The sequence below is a fragment of the Pogona vitticeps genome, chromosome 4 (genome assembly GCF_051106095.1).
Source record: "Pogona vitticeps strain Pit_001003342236 chromosome 4, PviZW2.1, whole genome shotgun sequence".
In the NCBI taxonomy this organism is placed as follows: domain Eukaryota; kingdom Metazoa; phylum Chordata; class Lepidosauria; order Squamata; family Agamidae; genus Pogona; species Pogona vitticeps.
The window spans coordinates 70,466,457-70,494,219 of record NC_135786.1 but is presented as its reverse complement, the minus strand read 5'-3'; the positions used below and the strand labels follow the sequence as shown (position 1 = coordinate 70,494,219).

Below are 27,763 nucleotides of genomic sequence, written 5' to 3'. Positions count from 1 at the left end.
GGCTAAAAACTACGACAAAGACAAAGAGGTGAGCCCTTAAGGTTCTGTGAAACAGGGCCTTTATCATCTCACTGGGGTTACTGGATAACGGCAAAATGTGTGTATGTGACTCCCGTCCCACTTGGAAGAAGAACCATAGTTGAACTGATTTTAAATTGATGTAAAAAAAAGGTGAATACACAACATATTTGGAAGGGTGGATTATTTTGACTGGGAATCGTGTGGGGTTTTTTTAGCAGCAGCTAATTTTTTTTACTCTTCTACCAGAGGGTGGTCTATTTAGCTCCGGTGTCAAAGGGATTTAATATTTAGCAATCCGCCGTATGTGAACACCTCTGTTGGCATTTCAGACTTTTATCCTCCAGTCTTCTTCTTTACCGCTGTATTACTTAGTCACATTCACAGCTAGCCTTGCAGAGAGAGAGAGAGAGAGTCATTCGTTTGGAATTGTGGTGGTAGGGAGGGAGGGAAATAAGGAGAAGGGGAGGAGAAGGACAGGAAGGAAGAGGTGATTTCCTAAGATTTTTATATGGGATCCTTACCAAACCACCATCAATCATAGATCCAATATGTGCCTTGTGCCTACAGACTACCGATCCAACACATGGACCCACATGATTTTCACATGGGTTTTGCCCCAAACTACTGTCAAATCATTGGTCCCCCATCTCTGCCCACAGACAGGTTTAGGAATGATCCTACATAAAAACCCATGGGTATCCATCCCTAGGACACATGTTTTTGTGGTCTGCGGATTATCCTACTATATATAATCATGTGGATTCATGTTTTTGTAGTACTACAAAGCCATGCAGTGAAGAATCTCTTATTTTTGTGGTGTAATCAGTGGGCACAAATGGGATTTATGACCTGAGAGTGGTTTGGGGAGGAATGCATCTAAAAGTCATATGAAATCATGAGAACCCACACCTTGTATCCATGTTTTGGGGCCACAGCAAAGCCATGCACCAAGGGATACCTGACGTCTCTGTTGCAGTCTGTGGGCATAGATGTTTCTGGTATCAGTAGCAACTTGGGCAGCGGCAGGAACAGAATTTGGGGGAGGAAGTGGAGGCAGAACTGGGTGGGTGAAAGGAAGGTTGTCAGGGGTTACTCAGGATAGACAGACAAAGTCGTTGACAAAGGGATCCAGGGGGAGGGGAGGGGGTTCCACTGACAAAGGGTGGGCTGGCAGACCAGCCCACCATTCTAACCCCTCCCCCCTAAATGGGGACAACCTGCATAGTTGGGACAGCCAGTTGGAAAAATAAATAATAAAAACAATTCCCCCTGCCCAACAAACAAAACAATTAAAAATCCCACATAGTCCCCTGCACCGATTCAGAGCAGTTTAAAATCACATCACAAGTTGTCCCACTAGAATGCACACACCAACACAAAGACCACCTGACACATAAGGCCACATAATTTTAAACCACGTTCAAATACCTCAGTCCAGCTCTCCACTCCTTTCAATCATGAAACCACTGTGTTTCTACAACAGAAATGCCCATGAGTATGATGAGCCATCACCTCCCTTGTTCCAAATGTTACTAATTGCCCAACTGTGCTGTGCCCATCACCTGTCTCCTTCCTGGCTCTTTAAGGTTGAGAGGATGAAGGCTGTGAAGCCGTTAGACACCCCAAAATAAAAACATTATCCTCCCTGCAGCAGGATGTGGTGGCGCTGGAGGTTAAACCGCAGATGCCTCTGTGCTGCAAGGTCAGAAGCCCAGCAGTCGTAAGATCAAATCCACGCGGCAGAGTGAGCTCCTGTTGCTTATCCCAGCTCCTGCCAACCTAGCCGTTCGAAAGGATGTAAATGCAAGTAGATAAATAGGTACCACCACAGTGGGAAGGTAACAGTGTTCCCTGTCTATTCGTGCTGGCCACGTGACCATAGAAAACTTTCTTCAGACAAACGCTGGCTCTATGGCTTGGAGATAGGGATGAGCACTGTGCCCTAGAGTCCGACACGACTGGACTAAATGTCAAGGGGAATCTTTACCTTTACCTTACTCCCCACAGCACCATGCCTCCTCAGCTAAAGCACAGGAAAACCCAGCCATTCAGCCCCCGGCCCTGAGACCAGCCAGCAGCTTCCTACATATTTTTATTATTTTTTATTTTTTTGACACCGGGACGAGCCTCATTCTAGTCCCCTTATAAACAACCACCGCGGAGAGAAATGGCCTTATTTGAAGACGGGTCTGAAAGTGTTGTGAAAAGTTTGGAGCACGCTAGACTTCAACCCCACAATATTCGTCCTTTCTGGTTTCAAGTACGGAGGCGGGGACCCTCCTTCTTTCTCCTTCCTCCTCCTCCTGCTGCTGGGGTGCAAGGCCTCCCAGCAAACGTAGCCCCCTCCCAGGGCTGCTCCGCGAGCCTTTTGTTGGCGGGTTTTTGCATCCCCTAATCTCTCGCCTCGCTCTTTGAAAACTGACAGATGTAAGCTCAGATCAGTTGCCTGACCCACGCCATTACCGCCAAGACAAAGACGGGCGCCCAGAGAGAATAAAGACCCGCTACGCCGGATGCGTCTCGTGTGTGTTTGTGTGTCTCCCCCTCCCCAGACAGAACAACGCACATACAATCCCGGCCTCCAAACGCTCCCCCCCCCCGCCAGCCTCTATGGCTTTATGAAAACCGGGGGAGGGGGAGCAAGGGGTACAGCTCCGGAGAGGTAAATTGGCGTGGCACCACGTGGCCTTGAAGACGGTCGGGATATTGGGGGTGGGGGTGGGGGCGCGGACTTCACAGACCCCCCCCCCGACGACGACGAGCTCGGCCAGAATCCATCTCTCCCACTCCCCAAACTGGGGAATGAAATGTTTTCCCTTGGGGGGAAAGAACCTGAGGGTCAGGGGTGCAGCAAAGCGGAGCGGTCTCTAGGGGGCAGTGTTGCTCTGAGCAGTCGGCGGCCAGTCCGGCTCGCACAGCGAATATGCCTCTTCTCAGAAATGTCCTCCTCCTCCTCCTCCTCCCCCTGTTCTCTCTCCCTCCCTCTCTCCCCCCTCCCAAACCCGCCACCGCGCCTTTCATCCCCAGCTCTGCATCCTCTTTCCCCCCTCCCTAGTGCCAAATGTCAGCCTCAGGAGGAATTAGCCATTGCAAAACCCCTAGGGAGGAGAAGAGAGCTGGTGTTGCAGAGCTGAAAATGCCAGGATCTTTTCCACCACCGAGCTTCTCCTTCCCCCCCCCACTCCACCTCAAACGCCCGGCAGGCATTGCAGTAGCTGTAAAGCAAACCTGCTGCACCCCTTTGTGGGCAAGAGGGAGTAGGGGGAGGCATAAGGCGACCCTGGGCTCCTGCCCGTATCCTTCTTTCTCTCTTGTCGGGCAAGTTAAGAGGCAGGGGAAAATACGAGGCACGAACCAGCACGTTTCTGACATTAAAACAACCCCCCAACACCAGCAGCTCCCCGCTGTAAATGGCTACGTTAGGAAGGATAGGAAGAATCCCCAGAACGTCCGCAGCAATGAATTCCTTCAAGAAATGTGTGTGTGCGTGTTTGCTGTCCCTAAACTCAAATTCTAGGTCCAGAAGAAGATACCTATCTGGAAGAGGCTGAGAGGCTCCTTTAAAAACAGACAACTTTAACCTCTCCGTTTGAACAATGGTTTCTTCCTACCGAGGGGGGGGGGGACCCCAGTAACTAACTGGGGTAAACTAGGGTTTGAAAGTAGCCCGCATTTTTTCTCTACAGCTCTGCTGCCGGGGAAGGCGGGAGAACAGATAAAGAAGACTGAGAATGCCGTCATGGCATTCTTCCTCTCTCTCCCTCCCGCCGCCCCCCTTATATAAGGAAAGACGGTAGAAAAATGAAAAGAACAAAAAGTTTCGGGGGGTAGAAACTTTTACATCTCATCATTGAGGGGGAACTTTCAAAAAAAAAGAGAGAGAGAGGAGCAAACCACACCGAGAGAGCGCCTTTAATTGAAACCATCTCTGCAGTCGGGGGGGGGGAGGCGCCCCTTTCCCCCCGTGTCCTATGAAATCATAATAAGAAACGTGCAACCGGGTGGGGGGGATGGATAGGCGAGATACGACTGTGGAAAGCTAGTCTAAAATGCTGCAGGCCCTGGGACACAGTTGTGATACTATGGTTACTTGATCTGACCAAAACATGCAGCAAAGAGCAGTGACAACAACAATAGATCAAGCAGCAAAGGAAATTCCTTCCGGGATGGACAGAGTGGAGGGAGGAGTGTTCCCTGGCTGGAACGCTGAGACACGAGTCCCGCCAATCAGCAGGCAGCAGCCAGCAGTTTCAAAATGCCCCTGCTTCCCCCCCTCCCCTCCCCTCCCTTCCCTTGCTCTACACAAGAATTGCTGAGACGTTTCTCTACACACGTTTCTGTAACCCTCGGAGTGCTGCTGCAGAAAGAGGCTTGTCTCCCACCACCAGCCGCCCCAGACATAACGCGCAACTCCCACATTCCTGAGTCCCTAAACTGCACAAGTTTGGATCATAAAATAGGCTCACCCCCCCACCCACCCCCACCTCAGGGTTGGTATTCTTCCAGAGCTCTGAGCGGGCAGTGGAAAACAATACTCTGTTCGGAAAACAAAGATCCAGTCCAAAACTTTGCCCCTTTTTTGGCTAAACGTGAAGGGTTAATTATACAATAAAGTCTTGTTATTGTCAAGACTTGGCCAAGGTAGCACAACGTAGATGACTTTGCCAAATCCAAGGACAAAAAAATAAATATGTAACAACAAATCTATTAAAGGGGGGAAAAAAATCAAGTCTCCTAGTTTATCATTTGTAGTTAAGACTATGCAAGTAAATTCAATCCCTGGATATATATTTAAGAAAAAAGAAAAATAGCGCATGGTGTTTCATCAGATTTGAAAACAAAGTAAAATATTGTATACACTTTTAAAATGTGCAAGACAAAAATCAGAGAGCGAAAGGGAGGATTGCTGAAGACAATAGCATGAGAAATCTGATGGAAGTCTAACTATGCTTGTTACCAGAATGGATAATCTTGTATAGCTTTTATAAGATAGGTAATTAAATTGTCGTGACATATGCCTACATGTCAAGATATTAAAATCACAATAGCTCTGCACTCCAGTTGATAGCCAATAGTTCATTATATTTAAAAAGAACGTCCCAATTCTCCTGCTCTTTATGAATAACAAGATTGTATTAATTATGCATATACAGTAGCTGCAAGCAGATTGCTAGTTTCTTCATCTCTAAGTACATGAGTATATATAAGAGCAAACAGATAATTCATACTCTTAAAGAGCCAAGACTTCTGAAAGCCACTGAAAACTTCAGGAACCAGGCATTTTCCAAAATCAATGAACAAACATTTAAACGATCTTTCACCCAGACTGAAAAATGTCTGGAGTGAAAGAGAGGTTAAAGTGTAGAGGGGAAAGGGAGAGGAGATGAAAATTTGTTAGGTGTTTGCCTTGTGTTTACCATTCACTGGCTTGGCTCCCTAAATCCCACCTCACTCCAAAACTCTCCATACAGCTGTTCCAGTAAACAGGAAACTAGCAGTAGCAGTAGTGGGCAAGATTGCTATGTTTTCTTTCTGATCCTACTTTTAAAAAAAAATTAAAAAGACACACAGACAGACTCCCCAATGACTTTGAAGACCCCTTTACAATCTACATGTGGGGAATATGAGGCTGGGTTCATTTCTTGATGCTTGTTCATTCTGTTGAAAATGAAACACTGACAACATCAAATAGGAATTTGCAAAGAGCAGGAATTTCGGCACCAATAGCTCAGGAAGGGCATCTGTGGTGAACAGGCATTTTTGAGAGATTAGATGCCTGATTCAGGCAAGCCACAGAACAGTCATGGTCAGCCTACATGGGTCACCTACCCACCTGCAGTGCACATGATAGCACATGCAAGAGAGAAATGGGGGAGGGGAGCAGAAAGCAGCCCAGTTCATTTACTTAGAGGTCTTCTCACACTTCACACCCTCTAACAGTAATCACATTTTCTTTGCCAACAGATGCGGAGTCAAAATGGGGCCACAGGGAAACAAGACGGAATATCTTCAAATGCAGGGCAAGCCCAAGTCGCTAATACTCTTTGTAAAAAAAAATTAGAGTGGGAGTCTACTGAGAATTAGACCTACTCAGTAGCCATGTGATACTGAATGTCGTGTGTAAAAAAAAAGAAACCAAGTGTTACGGAGGAGGGCCGGGATGCCTTAAGAGTACAGTATTCTGGAATATGGCTGATTCCCTAAAGTTCTGTTGCAGAATCTACTTCAGGCACAGGTCCCACTTCTTAAAGTTCCTACATAAAGCCATGGGAAGAAATGCCTTGAAATTGAACATCAAATTTTTAATGGTTTCCCTTAAGCACAAATATGTACTTTGCTTTCTGGAAGTATACAATGATGTGTTCTTCTGGTGTATCTCTCTGTTCATCAGGAAAGGATCCACCAGGTGGAACAAAACAATCTGCAGTTACTTTACCTCATGTACAAGCTATCAAGCAGAAAAGAATTACAGTACTCAAAAGTGTAAGTATATGTACAGTACAACTTAAAGCATTTCTAAATTTCTACAATTCTTCCCCCCACCCTCCCCTTGGCCTCTTAGGGTTCTGCTGTCAAACCAAGACATTGTAAGTTGGGTCTATACTCTAGCACAGTGGTCTCCAACTTTCGGTAACCCAGATGTTCTTAGACTGCAACTCCCAGAAACCCCAGCCAGCACAGCTGGTGGTGAAGCCTTCTAGGAGCTACAGTCCAAAAACAGCAGGGTTACCCAAAGTTGGGAACCACTGCTTTTGCATTAAGTGGCATTAAGATTTTCCTCAACATGTATATCTGTAATTATGTTTTGTGCAGTGTAATGATGCTGAGGAATTGCTAGAGATATTGAATGCAGAACAGTCTTACAAATCCTGTATTATGACTTGGTTTGTAATTGCTGTGTGTGAGGCAATTAGAATGCAGAGCTATGTTTCCAGCTTTACTCTCAAGATTTACAATGCACTTTGTGGATTCTTGCTATTGGAGGAATAAGCACTTTGTATTTAACAGAACTCATTTTTAAGAAAATGTGCATAGGAATGGACTGTGAAAAAAAACCCAACAATGGCTCAAATTCTGTTGCCTAATATTGTACCCTGTTTCCCTGAAAATAAGACCTAACCTGAAAATAAGCCCTAGTATGATTTTTCAGGATGCTCGTAATATAAGCCCTACTCCCAAAATAAGCCCCAGTTAAGTGAAACCCCGCCCTCCACCATTGTGCAGCAACCTGAAGAAGATGACATGAATAAATGTAGATTGTTGTACATGAAAAAAAATCCCCTAAAAATAAGCCCTAATGCATTTTTGGAGCAAAAATTAATATAAGACCCTGTATTATTTTTGGGGAAAGACAGTATAATAAGTCACAACTAGAGAAAGCCTATTTAATTAATGGGAATTTGGTAAGTCAATTCCACCACAGGTTCCATTTATTGAAATAGACCTACTCTAGTTGCAGTTTATTACATTAAGCAACAGCATTTCACCTATTGATTCAGTTTTGTAAATCAACCATTTCTCACCAATGGGCTACTCTAATCACTAATATTAGCCAATACATGCCTCAGCTGGAGTTAATTCTTGTACTTCATTTCAGAACCTGACAGTTCAGGGGGGGAAATCTACCATATGAGTAACATCACTAGTGAGGATACTGTTAAGTGTCCAAATTTCCTCTAACGTTTCTGACCAGATCCTCCACCACCACATAGTATATGGATCCATTTATTCTTGACTTTGCATGTTCATGTTCAGTCGTCCGACTCTTCGTGACCCCATGGACCAGAGCACGCCAGGCCCTCCTATCCTCCACCGCCTCCCGGAGTTGTGTCAAATTCATGTTGGTTGCTTCGATGACGCTGTCCAACCATCTCATCCTCAGTCGTCCCCTTCTCCTCTTGCCTTCACACTTTCCCAACATCAAAGTCTTTTCCAAGGAGTCTTCTCTTCTCATGAGATGGCCAAAGTACTGGAGCCTCAGCTTCAGGATCTGTCCTTCCAATGAGCACTCGGGGTTGATTTCCTTTAGAATTGATAGGTTTGTTCTCTTTGCAGTCCAGGGAACTCTCAAGAGTCTCATCCAGCACCACAATTCAAAGGCATCAGTTCTTCGGCGGTCAGCTTTCTTTATGGTCCAGCTCTCACTTCCATACAACACTACAGGAAAAACCATAGCTTTGACTATTCGGACTTTTGTTGGCAAAGTGATGTCTCTGCTTTTTAAGATGCTGTCAAGGTTTTTCATTGCTTTCCTCCCAAGAAGCAGGCGTCTTTTAATTTCGGAGCTGCTGTCTCCATCTGCAGTGATCATGGAGCCCAAGAAAGTAAAATCTGTCACTGCCTCCATATCTTCCCCTTCTATTTCCCAGGAGGTGATGGGACCAGTGGCCATGATCTTAGTTTTTTTCATGTTGAGTTTCAGACCGTTTTTTGCACTCTCCTCTTTCACCCTCATTACAAGGTTCTTTAGTTCCTCCTCACTTTCCGCCATCAGAGTGGTATCATCTGCATATCGGAAGTTGTTGATATTTCTTCCTGCAATCTTAATTCCAGCTTGGGATTCCTCCAGTCCAGCCTTCCGCATGATGTATTCTGCATATAAGTTAAATAAGCAGGGTGACAATATACAGCCTTGTCGTACTCCTTTCCCAATTTTGAACCAATCCGTTGTTCCATATCCAGTTCTAACTGTTGCTTCCTGTCCCACATATAGGTTTCTCAAGAGATGGATAAGGTGGTCTCAGGAGATGGATAAGGTGGTCTTTGCACATGCAAACAAATCCAACAACTCTAGCAGATAGATAACAGAATTAAAATCTCAACCCATTGTAAAACTGCTGTGAAAATGGCAAATTCCATCTTGGACATAATTAGAAAATTGAGTTGAGAATAAAACTGCTTATACCAATCTATGAAATGACCACACTTGAAACACTGCGTACAGTTCTGGTTACCCACATCTGAAAAATTATATTGCAGAATTAGAAAGGAAGCAGAAAAGATAAATCCAGAATATCAAGGAGGTAGAGCCCTGAAGTAAGATTAGGAAGTTTGGTGCTGTTTAACTTAGTGAAGGGAAGAAGAACATTAAAATAACAGAAGTGTATACAGTAATCTGTAGGGTGGAGAAAATGGACTCAGATTTTTTTCTCGCTTTCGCATAATGTGAGCACCAGGAGCCATCCAGTACAGTTAGATGTTGGGAGACTGAGGTTACATAAAAATAAGTACTTCTTCATGCAGCACAAAACTGGAGTATGTAACTCGTTCCTGAAAGATACAGTGATGGCTTTTAGCTTGCCTGGTTTTAAAGGGGAATTCAGCAAATTCACAGAGGATAAGGCTATTGCTGGCTACAGGTCAGGTTAAACTATATAGCTATCTCCTGTATCAGGAACAGTTTTGGGGCACTTGAACAGGAGACTGTTATTTCATTCATGCTCTGCCTGTGGGCTTACCATTCTGCGTTGTGGTTGACAACTGTGGGAAAAGAATATTAGAATAGATACGGTCTGATCCTGCATATGTTTCTTATGTTGTTGTGATGTCCCATTGTATGGGCATATCATGCATAGATTGGGCAGAGAAAGAACTGGCAGTGATTCCCCCTGATGACGTTGCATGCAAATATTCTGGGAGCCATACCAGAGCATGGTGAGAGGACAGCCAAAATTCATCACAGAACCAAAACACATAATTTTAAACACAGCGCTGACAATGTCTTTCTTAGGACAAAAATGTCATAAAAAGAGTTGCAAGCTTTCAAGGTCTACAGAGCTATTCATCAAGCTAGGTCATTTAAAAAAAACAGAAGGGGGGGGGAGAAACAGAGAAATCCAAAAGTTAAGCCAGATGTTGCAGCCATGAGGGCTGCATCTCCAAATGAGGATTGCATGCTGAATGAGTTAGTTACTGGTAGAAGCTGCAGGTATCAGATTACGCATAGCATGCTGGGTTGAAGCAGCAATGGCTGACTCCCTTTTCTGAAAACATGAAGGCTGGCTGTAACTCTGATCTGTCTTTTGCCTTGGGCAAAACCCACAGGATTCTCAATAGGCAGAGAGCAGACATGAAGTGAAACATAACCATCTTTATATTAGAAAAGATGGAGATTAATTGTAGGTGGTGTGCCAGCTAGAAAAATCAATTAAAGCTAAATTGTGTAGTATCACCTAATGGTTGGGAAGGAACACAGCCTTCAGAATGCTGAATTTACCGTGTACTTTGTAAAATAGCTCTGAGATTAGCATATCTATCTAGTCTATGGTTCAGAAATCCATCTGACATGTTTTGACACATAGTTATTAGAATTTCACATCCAAAGTCCACATGGCATTAAAAGCACATGTTTTGATGTTATATGTGTGTTTTAAAAACTGTAAATCACTGCTGTAAATTGGAATTGTAAAGTGTCGGGAAGTTAAAGCTTTCCTCCCAGCAGAAATGGGCCCTCCAACCTGCTATTTGGCATGAAAGAGAAGCTCCCATGGACACAGTAGTTTAAAGCCTTCCTCCTCACACACAGCAGTCTCACTCTTTATCCCCTTCCCTCTGCTATTTACAATTTTTGAAGACACCTAGTGCCAGCCCACATGCTCAACATTACAAGTAATTTGGCTTTCACTTAATGGCCTAGATCCGATAATGCCAATGGCCTATTGTTCTAGCTGTTGCACCTTCTCAGAGCTCTTGCAAGAGTGAGGATCCAGTACCATTTTTGTTGCACAAGCAATTTCTTTGTGTTGCACAATCCCTCAGGATAAAGTGGGGAGCAGGAGAACTTTTTACACATTGAGATCACTGGAGAAAAAAAAACAGAATGTTGCTGTAACAAACATATACACCATCTCATTGAGCACACAGCTGGAAAACCAAGCATCTCTCAGGAAGCTGAAACGTGAATGATGTTTTTCAAAACACTTTAATCATAACATAGGCAACAGAAAGCCTACACAAAGCTCTTTGTTGCTGTCCTTCCAACTTGACGCTTTGTCAGTGCAACTCCAAAGGGCTGTCGTCCTGGTTCCCCCAGCTCTTTCCTCTTTTCCTGAAAAGAAGAGACTCAGAAGGCCTTGAAAAGCCAGCCACCACCACAGGAACTTCCAGTGTCCTCGTCTTGCTTCTGACAGTCCCCTCATGGAGTGACAGACTGTATGCTGCAAAGGGAGACTTCCATGTCAAACCTGGGTTTTGAGGGGAGGGAAAAGTGTTGGTGGTGACTTGGCAAGCAGTACACCTGCTGTTATGCAAGTGGCAGGACACAGCAACAAGACATGGGAACTGAGAAACCCTGTGAGATAATCTCAGCGATTTCACTTGAAAATTGGCTGTAGAATATAGCGATTGTTCTACTCTGCGTGAAGCAAGTAGAGAAGCTCCTGGCAAGAAAGGGTTTCACTTCAATATTGCTGACAGGAGCTGGGACTGTAACATAAGGAAGATACTCCTGATGCTAGATGTTACATTTCTGATCTGCTTTGACCATTCATCTAGCCCTCTTGGGAGCAATTCATGAAAGCCGTAAATCACATATTACCATCACCCCTGCCTTTTCTTTCCTTGACCAAGATCCAGGCTGGCTAAATGAAAAACAGTCGTTCTTTAACTAGATTGAATATTTTCAGACATTTAGGGAGTCAGCTAAAGATTTCAGCCTCTACAGACAGCATGTGGAACTACTCTTTTGCAAGGCTTCATTTAAATGCAATCTGCGCTCAGCATTTCCCACTGCCACTGAGGTGTGGAAGTCTCACAGAAAGCAAGAGTTATGAGGTTTGTAAATGGTCCAAGTAAATCCTCTCCAAAAATGTAATGGAAATATTGACAGATGACATAGACAAGGGTTTTGCGTCTTCTTGTCGTTGTTCTTTAAGTCCAGTGCATTTCCATGAATCCTTCCTATTTGAAGAATTTAAGCCTATGACACACTGAGAAGCACTGAATGCAGATTCACATATTTTAATTCTGCTTAGCACTAACAAGAATGCAGATTCTTGGGCTCCTGAGGTGGGGCTTCATTTGTTTAAGGCAGCCTTCCTGATGCCCTCCAAATGTATTGAACTAGAACTCTCATCCTACTCAGCCTGCATGGCCATGTTGAACAGGGATTCTGGGAATCATAGTCCAACACATCAGGCTGCCATCAGTTTGGGGAAGGGTGGTAGAGCACTCATCACACACAAGTTCCCTAAACTGAGCTTCCATTTGAATCCTAGAATACACAAAACAACTCTGAGCAGATTCAAAGATTTTCCCTTACCAAGCAACAGTCTATGTGCACAAACAGACAGGAAACTTTAAAGAACAAATGATAAGGATTTCCTAGCTTGTATGAACCCTGGAAATTTCCTAAATTAAATACTGCTTCTGATCATGAAATAATGGTTTGTCGACCTCCTGTACGGTGTCCAAATTTATTCCAGTGAGCCTGCCCATGTGCTAAATCTGTTCTTTTAAAGTTATTGTCCAAATGGGTTGTACTCCCAAATGAGACTTGTTTTGTGTAGGATAACCTGTTATGTAGAAACAAAAGTAAGATGGGAGGTTCATTCCAGTGGTTCTCATCCAAGGGAATAACAAAACAGACATAGAACAAAAACAAACAGGATGGAACTACCCTGTTGCTTGACTTTCATTAATTAAAGCATTAGAAGCAGAAACACAGCAAATACGGTTGGTCCAAGACACTAAGATTGGTCTAAGACAGTGATGGCGAACCTATGGCACAGGTGCCATAGCTGGCACACGGAGCCCTTTCTGCTGGCATGTGAGCCATAAATCACCAGATTGCTAATCCTCCCCCTCCCCCGCACAGCCAAACCTGAGAAAGCAGCTGCAGCCGCGGTGCTGGAGCTTCGGCCAGCGGATCCGGAGCAGCTGGTGCTGGCAGCGGATCCGGAGTGGGGTCTCAAGGCGTCTCCATGCCAGGATTCCCCCTTCCGCCACCACTGCCTGCTGTTTTTTGTTGTTTTTTCCAGTTTGGGCATGTGAGCCCAAAAAGGTACGCCACCACTGGTCTAAGATACAGTGAAGGAGAAGACACAGGTTTAAGAGTCAGAAAGAAGTGCCATTACTGTTGGAGGGGCCAGCCTGAAAACTGTGCTGTCAAATGTCATTGTTCCCTTCAGTCTCAGCCACACTTGGGACAATGAATATAGTTCTAGTCATGACCTCTTTAAAAAGGGGGAGAAAATACAAAAAGATGGCATGGGAGCTAGAAAAGGATAACCAAAATGCACATAGGGCTAGAGAATTGTATGAGGAAAACCTGGAATATGTGAGACATTTCAACGGAAGGAAAACCAAAAAGGAGGAGGATGAAGATAATCAAGATTTATAAATGTAGGCCCATTATGTGTCCTCTGTAAGACTGGTCAGGGAAATTGTTTCCCCTCTTAATATACTGTAATTTGAAATCTCGGGGACATCCAGTAAAGACTTTAGAGAGATGGACACAAGAAAACACTTACTGTTAGTGGTGATACCACTAATTCGGATGCTTCCAAAAGGGAATCAGACAAATTTGTAGATCAGCCATTACATACCTTGGTGGTACAGTACCAACAGGCCATGTGTTTGGCTTGAGGGCTTCGCAGGAGTACCTAGTTGGTTGCAGGAGCTACATTTGCTTAGCTAGCTGGAGCTTTGGTCAGATCTGGGGAGGCTTCCCTTATGCTCTTGCAGCAGGATGAGCAAAGAAAAATTGTAACTTCACAATATCCTGCTATGAACTGAGATTAGCATAACCAGAAATACAGTACTGCTCAGCATTTTAATTAATCTTCCTCAGGGTTTGGCATCATTCCACACTTTCTCTCAGGCTTCAACATAAACCAGTAATCACGCAAGCAAGGTGAACACCCAACTAATAACGTGAAACTTTCATACATTGTGTCCAAAGTTCCACAGAACTTCATTAAGGTGCAAATACAGGACCTTGTTATAGTTAGGCCATGAGTTTTATCTAAAGATGGGCACTATATTCATTTCAGTGGTTTGTGCCAGTTCATACACACGACACTTGTAGTTCCGTTTCCCTGCCTCCCCAGCCAATGTCCCACTCACCAGCCATAACACACTCCTCTGCTCTTCAGCTAATCCCCAGCAGGAGCATGGGCTTACCTGTCCCACCTCCTTGTCTGGGTGGGTGAGAAGGAGGTGAGGAGTGTGTGCCAGCTGGTGAGTGGGTGAATCTAGCCAGGGAGGTGAGGGAAGGGAACATGCGGCAGCTGTGGTGTCATGCTTATGAACTGGCACAAAGTTCTAAACCAAAGTTCGTGCCCATCTCGTGTTTTATACAACCTCACTCACAAAAGCCTGAATGTGGCCCTTTGCTTTTGTTTTCTCTTCCTCTGTCACTTTTACCTGTACTGATGTCACTCTGATGGATCCATCCCGGCATTACAAAAGAATTGACCATCCTTGGCTTAGGCAGCATAGAGCTTAAGGATCTGACCTGGGAAAGTCATGTTTTAGTCTACGGTACTCAAAATCTTCAGCCAATATGTCCATGGTGGCTGCGGGTTCTGGAGACGGTAGTCTAGAAAGTAGCTTTTTCTGGCACAGTAAGGAAATCATTAGAATCTGAATGCTCAGGTCTGTGAACACTTTTTAGCAAATTGCTCTGTTTACCTATGGCAGCATGATACTTCTGTCTCAGCACCCAAACCAAGGATTGGGCTGTACATCTGAAGATGATCCAAACCCAATGACATTCATTTACTTTTTCTATTGCTTTTTGTACATATCAGCTCTTATTTCCTACTACGTAAACAAATGGAACCTTTGGTTGTTGTGGGTTTTTTCGGGCTCTTTGGCCGTGTTCTGAAGGTTGTTCTTCCTAACGTTTCACCAGTCTCTGTAGATGGCATCTTCAGAGGAGCACAGAGTGCTGTCCTCTGAAGATGCCGGCCACAGAGACTGGCAAAACGTTAGGAAAAACAACCTTCAGAACACGGCCAAAGAGCCCGAAAAAACCCACAACAACCATTAGATCCCGGCTGTGAAAGCCTTCGTGAATACATTAAAATGGAACCTTTGTTCATACATTTCCCTCCCTTCCTCATATAATTCCCTCTTTTATGCACTAGTTTTAAACTAACTACAGTTTCCGGTGATATCTGGAAGCCATGGTTTGTTTAATATAATGGTTTCACAGCTAGCCAGAATCTGAAACCACAGTTTGATCTCACTAACCACACAGTAAACAAAGTCCCATTCATGTATTACAATGAACAGTCTCTTTAACACTGAAGCCAGAAGTTTTAAATGTTTTCCTCCATGGCATGAAAAAGGAAGAGCTAAAGGGAGTGCATGAACCTGAGATATGTGATTCATTTGCCAACAGGGAAACCATTATATGGCAACTGAGCCATTGTGAATTGCTTTGGCTTCTCTGTAGAAAGTAGAAAGGCAGAATATCATTCTGATAAAGAAATATAAAATTATACTTCATAGGAACAAACTGGCCCCATCTTTTGCCACAAAGACAAAGTAACCTTAGGTAATACAGGCCGAGATTTTGGAAAAATTAGTCTCTCTCTTTTAAAAAAAAAATCATTAATTCCCACAAATTCCTAGCTACTGCACTAGTGTTGTCATGCTACCCCTTCCCGGGGGTGGGTGGGTTCCTAAGCTCCAGCACTTCTCCAGAAGTCAGGGCCCTGGGTGTCCCTGACATTGGCTTTGTCAGATAGCTCCCTCCCTCCCCTCCCATGAAATAGCTCCTGTCTCTTCAGGCTGGCTCCTCCTTCACCTCACACTGTCTGGGTGGGTGAAGAATCTTGTTGTGCCTTGTGCTCCATCCAAGGTGGCATTTGCCTGCTTGGTTAGGATGGCGTGGGTTCTGCTTGGCTTTCTGTGCCCCAGTTTCTGGCTGTGCACCCATGCTGGTGTGCCAACTAAATCCCCGAGCAGGAGCCATCCTGCAACTCACTCATTGGGCTGCTTGAAAAAAAATGCTTCTTTCCTTTTCCCTTACCAAACTCTCTCTCTCTCTCTCTCTGTGTGTGTCTGTGTCTGTGTCTGTGTCTGTGTCTGTGTGTAAAGGTCTTATGGAGGGACCCTGCACTTTGAATTTGTGACTGCCCTACTGCCAGGCAGAAGAGCCATGTTTTCCAAGTTCTGCTCAGGCTGTGGAAAATGAGAAGTGCATTTCTTCCAGTATTTCAGTGCTGAAAAATTGGAAAGGAACACTTTTGCATTTAATAACAATATTGGCTGGTTGTGAGGGAGGGGAGGCAGGCAGGTTCTGGAAGCTGTAGTCCAAAAAAAGTCATTTTTCCATCTTCAAACCAAGGATCTTTGCCTGGACCTCATGCTCATTAGCCCACTTGCTGAGGGCTCTCGCCTTTTCTTCAGCATGATCCTTTGCCCCACAGCAGCCCACTAGCTTCTTAGACAGTTTGTATCAGTAAACCTGTCCCGAACACACTTGATAATTTTTTTTAAGGGCAGAGGTGTGGATGGAAACTGTGTCCATGGGTGAATATAAATAGATACGAGTACTGTATATCAATACAGGGAACTATCACCCTCTAACAGCACAGCTTGTCAAGAATGCACCAGTATGCAATCAGGTAAAGAAATGCCATTTTGCAACACCAGAAATGCAACAGGTGATCTGCAAGATTTAAAAATATTCTTGCCTGCTGCTGCTGTTTTGCCATTGCTCCGCAAAGTAGTCTTTCTGCAGCCCTGAGACAACAAGCTTGTTTCCTAGCATATTTCATCTGTTAAAAGTCCCTTTTGTCATCCCTCTTTCTCAGCCAGTGTGGTGGGGAAGAAGAGAGATACAGTACAGAGCATGTCTCTGGCTGGCAAGATTGTACTGATCTTTTTCCATCACTGCAAGCTAAAAACAGAAATGATACATCACCAGGGCCTCTCTGGCTTCCAGCCTCAAGGATGCCAATGCAACATACATCTTAACAACACACCCAAGAGCTCTCTACCCTTTTATGACTGAGAGATGGTTGCCACAGCTGGGCAATATTGTCCCACTGATAGATATAAAGGCTTTAATGTATAAGCCTTGCAAAACGATTAGCTCTGACAGAAAAAGAGGGCAGTTTCACTGAGGTGCATACCTTGTATTCACCATCAGTCAGCAATTAGCAGGCTGTAGTTCAGGGTCATATGAGATGATATGCTTATCTTCTGCCAGAGATGCTCCCCCAAGTGATGAAAGGCATCTGTTTGCCATAGCACAGGTTTTTCCCCAACAACAGGCCTTGCATTTAGTGTCCTTTATATTGTGACTGGTCATTGGAAGGCAAAAACAGGCATGGTACAAGGTCTCCTGCCACCCCATGTGGGACATACATGAGGCAAAGTTGCCAATGCACACCCCATGAGTAGAACTACCAGCAGCCCTGCACAACTCCAAAAGAAGACCTAGCATCCCTGTCCCATTCCATGCTCCACTCTTTGGCTCCAGTGACGCCGGTCAGCTTCTTCCATGAGATTTGAAGACAAGGCACAGTGGGAAAGTTGGCCAAACAAACACATGTATAGCCTTTTGTGAAATCTGGACAGACAAGAAAGCTGACGGGAACAATCAATTTGTCTGAAATATGGTGCTATGTGAGAGTTTTGCAGATACCAGGGGTCACCTGAAAGAGAAACAACCCATCCTCCTAGATCAAGTCATTCCTGAACTCTCTCTATAAGCAAACATGACTAAACTGAAGCTGTCATACTTCAGGCACATAAGACAGGACTCAATGGAAAAGATAATAATGGCAGGAAAAACAGAAGACCAAATATGAGGTGGATTAACTCCATAAAGGAGCTCCCAACCTTGAATGTGCAATTGTTGAGCATGATTTTAATGATAGCAGCCTTTGGGGGGGGGTCACTCATTCACAGGGTCTCCTTAACTAGGAGGTGACTAGCCATTGCTGTCAAGAGTGAGGAATAACTAAAGTACTGGTCTAGCAGCATCTATGAGGCCTTAAGTCAACCCCTCTTGACTTATGCAAACATGGCTATGGATGCACGCGCGCGCGCACACACACAAATATACACTTTGGATTTTAGTGATCTCTTTGCTACTAGTGTTATCTTGGTTGACATTAGGCTTCAATGTTTGGTAACACCAGCTTGCTTTTTAGTATGCATTGTTCAATGTGTCGGTACATAGAATTAAATTTAGCTGAAGACAATGAAAAAATGGTTGATGCTGGATGAATACAGATTATTGTTCAGACTTGCTGTTATGAATACCCACAAAGCCTGAAATACAACAGTTTCCTGCTTTGTTCTTGCTGCTGTTTATCGATCTCTTCGGCTCATTTCAGTTACTATCGCCTCCATTTCACCCACACCATGCTCAAAGCAAGGAAAGGACACAGATGTGCATCAGTAATGTATTAGGACATGGATGTGCATCAGGAATAGTTTGCTTAGGACTTTGGTCACCTGTTTGCAACCAGTGTTGTCTTAGTTGATGGTATGTTTCATTCCTCTCCTACCTGAGATTGGATGACATCATGATGGTCAGGGCCATATTAACCCATGGCTGGGCCCCTAAATGTTCAGGTGTTTTGGGTCCCTCCAGCTCTTCAATCTTCATTGAAGCCCTAGGGTATCTCACCAATAAGTGAATAAATAAAAATTCTCAGCCCTCTAGGCTTCAGGCTAGTCAGCCTTATGAATAATACAACCTTGATGGTGGTATTGACTTTGGATGCAACAGCTCCGCTCTGTTATATTATGTTGCATCTAAACCAGTCTCCAGGGTTCTTGAGCCAAGAAGTTATTATTTCTGCAATTCTTTTATTTTACCTTGATTAACCAAGTGTAACAATGGGTACTTCCATGAGTACTTCAGTTTTGTGCATTTTGTGGCTTCTTCTTAAGCTATACTTTTTAGAATTTGATTAAAATTAAAATGTTCTGTAATATGAATGATCTTAGTATGTATTGCTTAGTTTCTTTTTTTCAAAAGATTTATGTATAACATGGAGGATATGATTACTATGATTTTAGTCATTTAATTTTGAACTATATAATTTACGTAACGCCATTTACTTTCAATAATACAGGTTTTTAAAACTCTGTATTATAGTGCAAAACTGAAACTTTGGTACCAATCAACCAGAATGGTCTGTATCAGAACGTAACATCTGGTATGGTTATGCTAGACTATCTAAGGACACAAAATTGACACAGATGTTTAACAGATACAAGGAAGTTGTTTTAATTTTATCATCAAGTGGCCACTCCCACGGAAAGCAATTTTGCTATGTTATCTGATCTACATGTTGCAATGATGAAAGCTCTCAAAAATTCTAGTTAAAGATTACAAGATACAATTTGGGGAAGGTGTTAAAGACTGACATGATTCTTTGGGGACAGGTAGGATAAGACCAGGAATATTAGATACTGCATCAGTGTTATTATTTTGTCTTTCTTGCGTTGCATGAATATTTCATACCTGACCACCATATCCCATACTTGGCCATGTAGCATGTATCTGCTTCAATCCCCAGCCACTTTAGATTTGGAAAAGACTCCAGTCTGAAAACCTAGAAACCCACCTCTTATTAATGCAGATGATAAGAAGAGGAAGTGCAGCCCTCATGATGTGTCTGGGCTGAAACTCCCACCAGCAGTAGCAACGCTGGGAGTTGCAATCAAACAAAATCTGGGAAGGCTGTCTATTCCTGAAGTAGACAGCACTGAACTGACTCAGCTCAGGTACCTGTGACTTCTATTGTTATCTTTCCCAATGCAGATGTAGCATTGAGATATTTACTACATTACACAGCCCTCAATGAAGGTTTTAATGTTTGCTAGATGGTGGTGAAAGGTTGGATGCCTTCTCACAGTGGGAATAACCAGTGATCTCTCCAGCATGCTAGTTCATGTAGGATTACATAGTTCCAGGATAACTAATTTAGAAAACCATATCAGTCATTGACATTTGACATCTAGGAGTACAAGATTGCAAGTTCCATATGATCCCTTACCATCAGCTACAAAGGCGATATTTAATGGAAGTGACAATCCAGCAGCATCTGGAGGGCCACATGGTCATCAATCCAAGAGCAAACAGGCCTCACAGCCTAAGAAATAGTCTAGTATATAACTTTTGGTGGCCAGCGGATGGCATATTCCTCAAACTGTGTTCTCTGTTGGTAATGAGTTTGAGTGGATGGTCATAGAAGGAATGAGAAAAAGACTGCAGATTACTGTGTACTAGCCCTGTTTACAAACCCTCCCATATTTTCCCATTCAAGAAAGGCAACAGAGCAGCTTTGTGGAGCTGGTGCAGGCCTTTAAGGAATGTGTTACTTCTTCTTCCTCTCCTTTCTCAAGGCAAAATAGCATTTGGCAATGGAACAGCTTCATTACATAGAGCTTTATTATGCTATTTCCCTTTAGGTTTTTGGATGGATCAGAATTTCAAACTTTTAAATCTACATTAAAGGCAAAGTCTGGACTATGTAGGATTAGAAACTTTCCCCTCTATGTCTCAATTATCAATCAATCAATCAGAGAATCAGGCACAGATTAAAACCAAGACACTATTCATGGCAGAAAATAGTTTTTAAGTTTGGGATGAACATACTTCCCTCTTTGCTTCAAACATACGTTTCATGAAAGGTCTCAATTGCTCTGCTGGCTGGTAGCTGAATGGTTTAGGTATCTGCTTGGGAGTTCATTTCTCTACTGTGTCTCCTGTGAGAGGAGCCATCCTGTGTAGCCATGGGCAAGCTGCACAACCCCAAAGCACCCTCTGAAAAAGGGAATGACAAACCACCTCTGAGTACTCATGAGTCATGACCTAGAAACCCCTGGGGTTTTTTATAGTGCAAGCAAAAATGTTAGTCTCATGTTTCTAAATGCCTATGTTCACATGTGCTTACATATGTGTACACTTGTACTTGATGAATCAGAAAATACAGGAAATATGCCTTTTGAAGAGATGTGGTGTGTGTATAGTAGATTATATAACAGTGTATGATAGTATGGGGAATAGGCTCCTGAACACAAAGAGTTGAAACATAGGGGTTTTATATTATGAGTAATTTTGCAAAAAAGGAAACTGTTTTGAGTTGCATATCAGGCACCCAATGCTGTGGTTGTATATTATTCCTAAGAGCTGCACAGACTATTCTGGCTTTGGGAACATACTTAGGTTTCAGCCTGGATGAGATGGCTTTCTTCCCTCTGTTGTATTCACAAGGGTCAGACACTCCAACCAAAAGGAAGGAGGAGAAAAGGGGGGGGGGAATGAATAGACAAAACAGCTGGCTAAACCATTATTAGGGCACCCCAGAGCCCCACCAAAACAGGAACAAAGAGGTGTGGAATGCAGTTCAGAAATAGAATTTGGAATGAAGAACCCTAGAGCAAAACCTCTCTTTAGATAGTGACTATTCCTGGTGAGAAGCAATAAACTCAGGGAAAGAGAAAGGGAAGGGAAGCTAAATATGTGTGCTTGCATTTGGCTTGAGATCCTGAAATACTTCAGCACAGTGCCCTGGGCTATTAACGTACACCCCTCCCAACAGCTTAACTGCCCTATCACCCTGCTGTAATTATGTAATTCCATTGGGATCCATAGCCTCATGAATGCGGTTGCATACAAAAGGTGGATGCCCACTTCCCTACCCCTCAACACGTTCTTGGTTTGGATAGAGACCCACTGAAATGTATGTGAGCATAACTGCCACAGTGTTTGCATCATCAGGTATGAACCTCTACGTGGGTAGGCAACACATATAAGAGGTGGTTCAAGTGAGAAAAGAGGAGCGTTGGCCTTGGAAACCAATGTGAAGGCACCAAAGTAGGAGTGGGAGTGGGATAAGAAGGACAAGCCATGAGTCAACTGAACCTCAGGTAGATTTTGGAACTATGTAACAAAGGGGCTTCCCACTCCGAGTCTCACACTCAAAATGCACACTACATACATTTAGGTTCAAGACAATCATAGACTTAAGGCATGGAGCATAAATAGGCAGTGATTTTGCGTGGACTAACTACTCCTTAAATATCTCACTTACCTAGGGTCATTAAAAGTGCATTCTGGCTTGACAGCACATCACACACATACACACACACACACACACACACACACAGAGAGAGAGAGAGAGAGAGAGAGAGAGAGAGACAAGGATGGACTTAGCTGACTGGATTGCTCAGTGGTTTAGATATCTACACTCCATCATCCCTTCCACTGCCCATGCTGGAGCAAACTGGTGAGAACTGGGGATCTAACAAGATGGAGAAGGCCCAAGGTTCCCTATGACTAGTATAGTACAAGGATGACCAATTTCTGTATTTCCTCCATTCTCCAAACCAAAGGTTACGCCCAAGCTATGTAAGCAAAGGCTGAGAGCCTCAGACAACAAAAGGTTTCTCACTAAATAAAAACACATTGCCTTCAGCACAAGGCCTCTCACAGCTGCCACATGTTTTAATCCATTCCTATTTTCCATCCAAGTTCACAACTCCTCACAATGCCAAATGATAAGTGCACAAGTTGTCTGTGCAGATATTTTTGTCATCATGCAAGGTGGATAGAATTTGCCTCCTGCCAAGTGACACTGCTCGAAGCCAGATGACGTCACCCTTAAACCCAAGTCCCCAAAGGTGGTCACACTAACAAAGCAGTTCAGAGACATATAGTTGTATCAAGAAACAGTCAGACTGTCAATTCACACATGCGAGCCACCAAATATCCCACTGAATGTGCAGGATTTGATCTCAAATCTATCTCAAAGCTCTCAACATTACACTGAATGAACCTTTTTCTCCAGCTGATGGGTTTCTAAGATCCCACCTTTTATTGTTTAAATTTACTCATGAATGTGGTGCTTTAAATAGCAGTTCAAGCTGCGTTTTCTAGCAATTGTGGGACTGAAGCTTCAGCCACACCGCCAGGAATCATGCAGCCAGGAAAGGAGTATGCAGTTATGGGTCAGTAAGTACGGCTTCCCAGAGCTCTGATTTGCAAAGACTGCTCTAGTTTGACATAATAATTCGAGCTTCTTATTCAAAGCTGCAGGCCCCTCACTGCTTTTCTCTTGGGCACACTTCCTGTGCTCTCCGATCTATTCAGAGCACTCGCTTTCGCTGTGAGGTAATCAGCATTGTTTCAAGTGTGATAAGCACCAACTTGACAGCCGGGTAGACTGCGAGGTCTCTCCCAAAGAAGGGCAGCAAAGAGTGCTGGGAAGGGAGGTGCTGGCCGGGGGGGGGTGAGGAGTGGGGGCGGGGAACAGTCTCAAAACCTCTGCGCTTCACAATTGCCCCATGCAGATTGTAGCTCACTTTTCCAGAAAGGTATGCAGACAACCCTAAGCTTCTCAGCTTTGGTAATAATAAGGAGAAAGAGAGAGGGAGGGAGAGAATGATAGTCCAGGCTTCTCACTCCTGCTGTGGATTTGAGACGTTAGAAATATTTGACCTATATACCAAAGACTCAAAAGGGGCCGAAGGATTGATTTATGTTTTCAGTAGTGGAAGGAGACACTACATACAAACTCCCTCCATGTTGTCAGACAGAGCTTCAGAGTGTTACTTTTTTGGGACTAAAACTCCCATAATCCCCCAGTCCAAAACAGCAACCTCCACGGCTGCACATTCCTGGAGGTTGTCTTAAAATATTACTTCTCTGAGATCTGCACATTGCTGGTTATTTCTTTCCATTTTCTCCACTATTTCCTTCCTCTGCTGCACTCAGTCTGGCCAGGATGGTTTCAAATGGCATGTACAGTATCCAGTTTTAGAAAAGTTAATATAATAGATACAGAACTTTGAGCACACTCATATGGTAACAAAATGTATCCTTCCCAAATATGCAAGGCACATTTTGCCCCATCTCCCTGTACAACATCAACAATTTCCCAAAACTCAGTGGGGCAAACAGCTTTAACTAAAGTCCATGGATAGGTTCAGTATCGTCTTGGGCTAATTATGGACTACTGACACATAGAGCAGTTAAGTCCTATCTTTAGTAGATAGGCAGTCAAATATATCAGAACAATCATGATTGATTAGACTAAAAGCCTATCTAGTAGTGTAGCATTCTTTTCCCACTGTGGCCAACCAGAGGTCTACAAGCAAGATAGGAGAACAATAGCGGTCTCCTGCTGATATTTCTCCCAAATAGTATTCAGAGGCATGTTGCTTCAAATATTGGAGCTAATACATACCTTCCCTGTCTGTTTCAAAAATATTTTTCATGAAAGACGTCAGTTACTCTGCTGGCTGATTTAGGTATCTGGTTGCAGAGCCAGAGGTTGGGAGTTCAATTCTCCACTGTGCCTCCTGAGAGAAGAGCCAGCCTGTGTAGTCATGAGCAAGCTACACAATCCCAGAAGAAGAGAATGGTAAAATTACTTCTGTGTATTATCTACCTAGAAAACCATGGAAATGGTCACCCTAAATAAGAATCAAATTGATGGCACAGAATTATTAATGCCTAATCATCAACTGGTAGCCATTGATGGCCTTATCTTCCATGAGTTTTACAGCAACCCATACATCCTACAATAGTGAATGCCATAGTTGAACTCTATACTCGCCAGACCAGTCTTGTGCTCTCACACTGAAGAGATTTGGTAATGGAGTTATTAATTCCTAGGTGTTCTCCTTGGGTCTGAAAGAAAATTGCTAATACTAATATCAAATTTGCAGAGAGCTGACAAAGGTTTCAGCTGGAATTGCTATATGGATCTGAAGATTAACCACTTGGGCCAGAATCTTGTTGCACTTCCAATGAATAGGAAGCCACACCAATGTAGTATGCAGGACCCACTGACTGTTGTGGTACTGGATTGTGCATGCAGTGATTTCCACTTAGAATGCCCAACTTCATCTTGTTTGGTGAGTTAGTGAATGTTTTCTTACACAAGCAATAAAAAATATGTAAATGCACAAGCAGCTTAACGCAATGAGCTCCTGGTCATGGGACCCATTTTCATAGAAACAAGTCACACAACTACTGGAGTACATGGAGTAATTTGAGATGAAAAGGGGATACACACAATCTTCAAATATATCAAATAAGAAGATTTTATCCAGTATATAGAAATTTGGCATGCTGAACTCATCATGTGAATGTTAGATCATTTATTATGGAGTATAAAAATATAGCAAACAAATAACAGAACTTTTGTTTCCTGATTCCTCACGACTGAAAATATAAAGGAAAGGCTTTGGGAATGGGTGTGAGAGGAAAAATGTGGCTCCCCTCACCTTTTGATGTAGAAGCTAGAGACTCGCTACTCAGGTCATGTGATGACTACATGCCTCATTGATTTACCAAGTCCCATTTTTTAATCCCTGGAGTATTAAAGACCTCACCATTTTTTATTTTTTATTTTTTTTTTGAATTTGCAAACCTCTCTCACCCCCATTTTTTACCATCTAGCCTGATGAAGAGTTTGGAGAACCCAAAAGGATGTGTATTTTGTGAATTCACAGTTGATCATCCTGACTGCATCTTTCCTCATGATTTACACCCAAACTAAACAAGCAAACAAATGGATGCATCACCTAATTTGGCTCTCCAATGAAAAATAATTCCACTTCCTTCCTTTGCACTGTTTTTGTACTGCATCCAGGGTAGAATTAACATCCAGCCACTTTCACACAACAGATACGGCTTCCCAGCTTTTTCTATTTCTATAGTTTGTAATTAGGGATTTCTTTTAAAAAGGTTACCAGGCCCCTCCACTGAAATCTGCTCTTCAGTATATTGCTACTGCCAGAGCCCGTTTAACAGGCAAGATCCTATCCATCAGGAAGGACTGAATTCTCTTTCCTCTGCCAACAGGAAAATTATCAGATGGAGACACACTGAGTTTTACTGATATGATAAACAGGAGACTGCTTAATATGATGACTCACCTGTGCCTTGGGGCAAATCCCAACTGGAATTTCACTCCCTCTCTCCCTGTATCTTTTGGTTTTTCTGGAGCAGAGTGAGTGAGAGAGAAATGCATGCCCAAGATTCAGCAGTCCTGCCAAAATTAAACTTTTCCATGGCAAGGAAACCCAAAGCTTTAGTGAAAGCGAGTTATACAGACTGGTGAATGTTCTGTGTTTTATAAGTGGGTGGGAAGACGTTGCTCCCCTCCCTCAATGTTTCAGTCTATGGTATTCATCAACTGTGTGCATCACGGTAAATGCAAAGGAAAGACAGGAGTTTCTCTTCCCACCCCTGCCCCGCCCCCAATACCTGGATGGAGCTTCCAACCCCGGGCCTTGAAGATCTATTCAAATGGTGACAGGAGTTGTTTGAGGTCTGTTTTTTGGTTAAAAGTTTTGTTCCATCTTGGCAAGAAACAAGAAAAGTGTGGAAGGAGTAAAGCAGGACACATCAGGAGGTCACCAAACTGCCAGAAGCCGTTATGGAGAAAAATGTTGTACAAGTAAGAGCATAATCAGTTCCAGACCAAAATTTGATCCAAAAGCAAAGCCAAACTTAATTTCCCACAACCATTCGGATAATGGGAATGTATGAACAACAGCTTTGCATGCGACTGCAGTTGGCACCCATCTCCATGTCTTACCGGGATGTTGGTTTTAAATGTTCTCTGCAATTTTGCTCCTCCAATACCCCAGAAACATCCATACTTCCTGCTGGAGATCTTCTTTTGTGGCATTTTGCTCATTTTTCTTTTCAGCCAGTCACCTGCAGGCAAAAAGGATAAAATGACTTTAGCATCATTTGGATATTTCTAATTCAAGGTTCAATTACCCCAGGCGTTAAGTCCTTCTGAATTAGCTGCCTGCATTAGAAGTACCACCACTACCTCAACTCCAACCTGGCTAGTTATTTTACCAAGGATAAAGGGATAGCATGCTGTGGTTGCTAAGCAACCAGACATTTCATTCCCAACCACCGGAAAAGATAATGGTACTAGGCCAGGTAAGCAATGTGGTGGTGTCGTTGGAAGGTCAATATTTTCCTTCCAGTACCAATACGACCATCAAGGCAAATAGGTCACCATCTCACCTCAACCTATGTCCAGCGAGTCTCCTCCTTTCTATCGCTTTACCAGAGGAAAAGATCAAGGACCTGACTGTGATCTTCTCCTATTTCAGTTTTAATCTCATACTATATGGAAGAAGAGGGAGGAGACAGAAGGTCTAATAGGTAGCAGCACATTGTTGTCCCTAGCTCCGTCCACTATTGGCTTCAGTGCCTTCCACCTCACCAATCACAAGTGCGCATGCACTGCCCTATCCAATATTGACAAAGCAATAACCATGTTCTCCAAATACACTATTCACGAATGTCTGATAAACCTTCTTCATTGACAAGAAATCCCCATTTTCAAGGTGGCCACGAGATGGTATATAACTCATGCTGAAGCTTCTTATGGCGAGGAAGCCCTAGACATTTACATGCACATATATGATTGCATAGAAGCTGCCTTGTGCAAAACAGCAGTAGGCCAACAATATCTTGCACAAAATGGCAGGAATGAGAAGTCACACACATTTGTTTCATTTCTATGCCTCATTTCTCACAGTGAACGAGACACAAGAACTCACTACATCTCTGTGAATGCCTAGGGATTCCTTCCCCATAATTTCATGACCCATCAACCTTTTTAGTCCAGGGGTGGCTTATTATCTACAGCAGCTGTTTTGAACCTGGGATTCTTGGAATGCAGCTCCCTGCCACCACAGCTAGTGGTGAAGGCTTCTAGGAATTGCAGTCCAAGAACACCTGGATCACACAAGGTTGGGAACCACTGACCTACAATATTGGTTG

The 27,763-nt window shown here is 43.5% G+C and overlaps 1 protein-coding gene across 2 annotated transcripts in view; it reads right to left on the bottom strand.

Moving 5' to 3' along the window:
* ACOT11 (acyl-CoA thioesterase 11) overlaps positions 1 to 26,671 on the bottom strand; it is a 128,819-nt gene extending 102,148 nt beyond the window's left edge. For both annotated transcript variants that reach the window (XM_078392899.1, XM_078392900.1), the window contains exon 1: positions 26,553 to 26,671. In XM_078392899.1, the coding sequence (XP_078249025.1) occupies positions 26,553 to 26,654 (102 nt within the window). In that variant the 5' untranslated portion in view covers positions 26,655 to 26,671. The remainder of the gene's footprint in view (positions 1 to 26,552) is intronic.
* Positions 26,672 to 27,763: the final 1,092 nt, after the last annotated feature.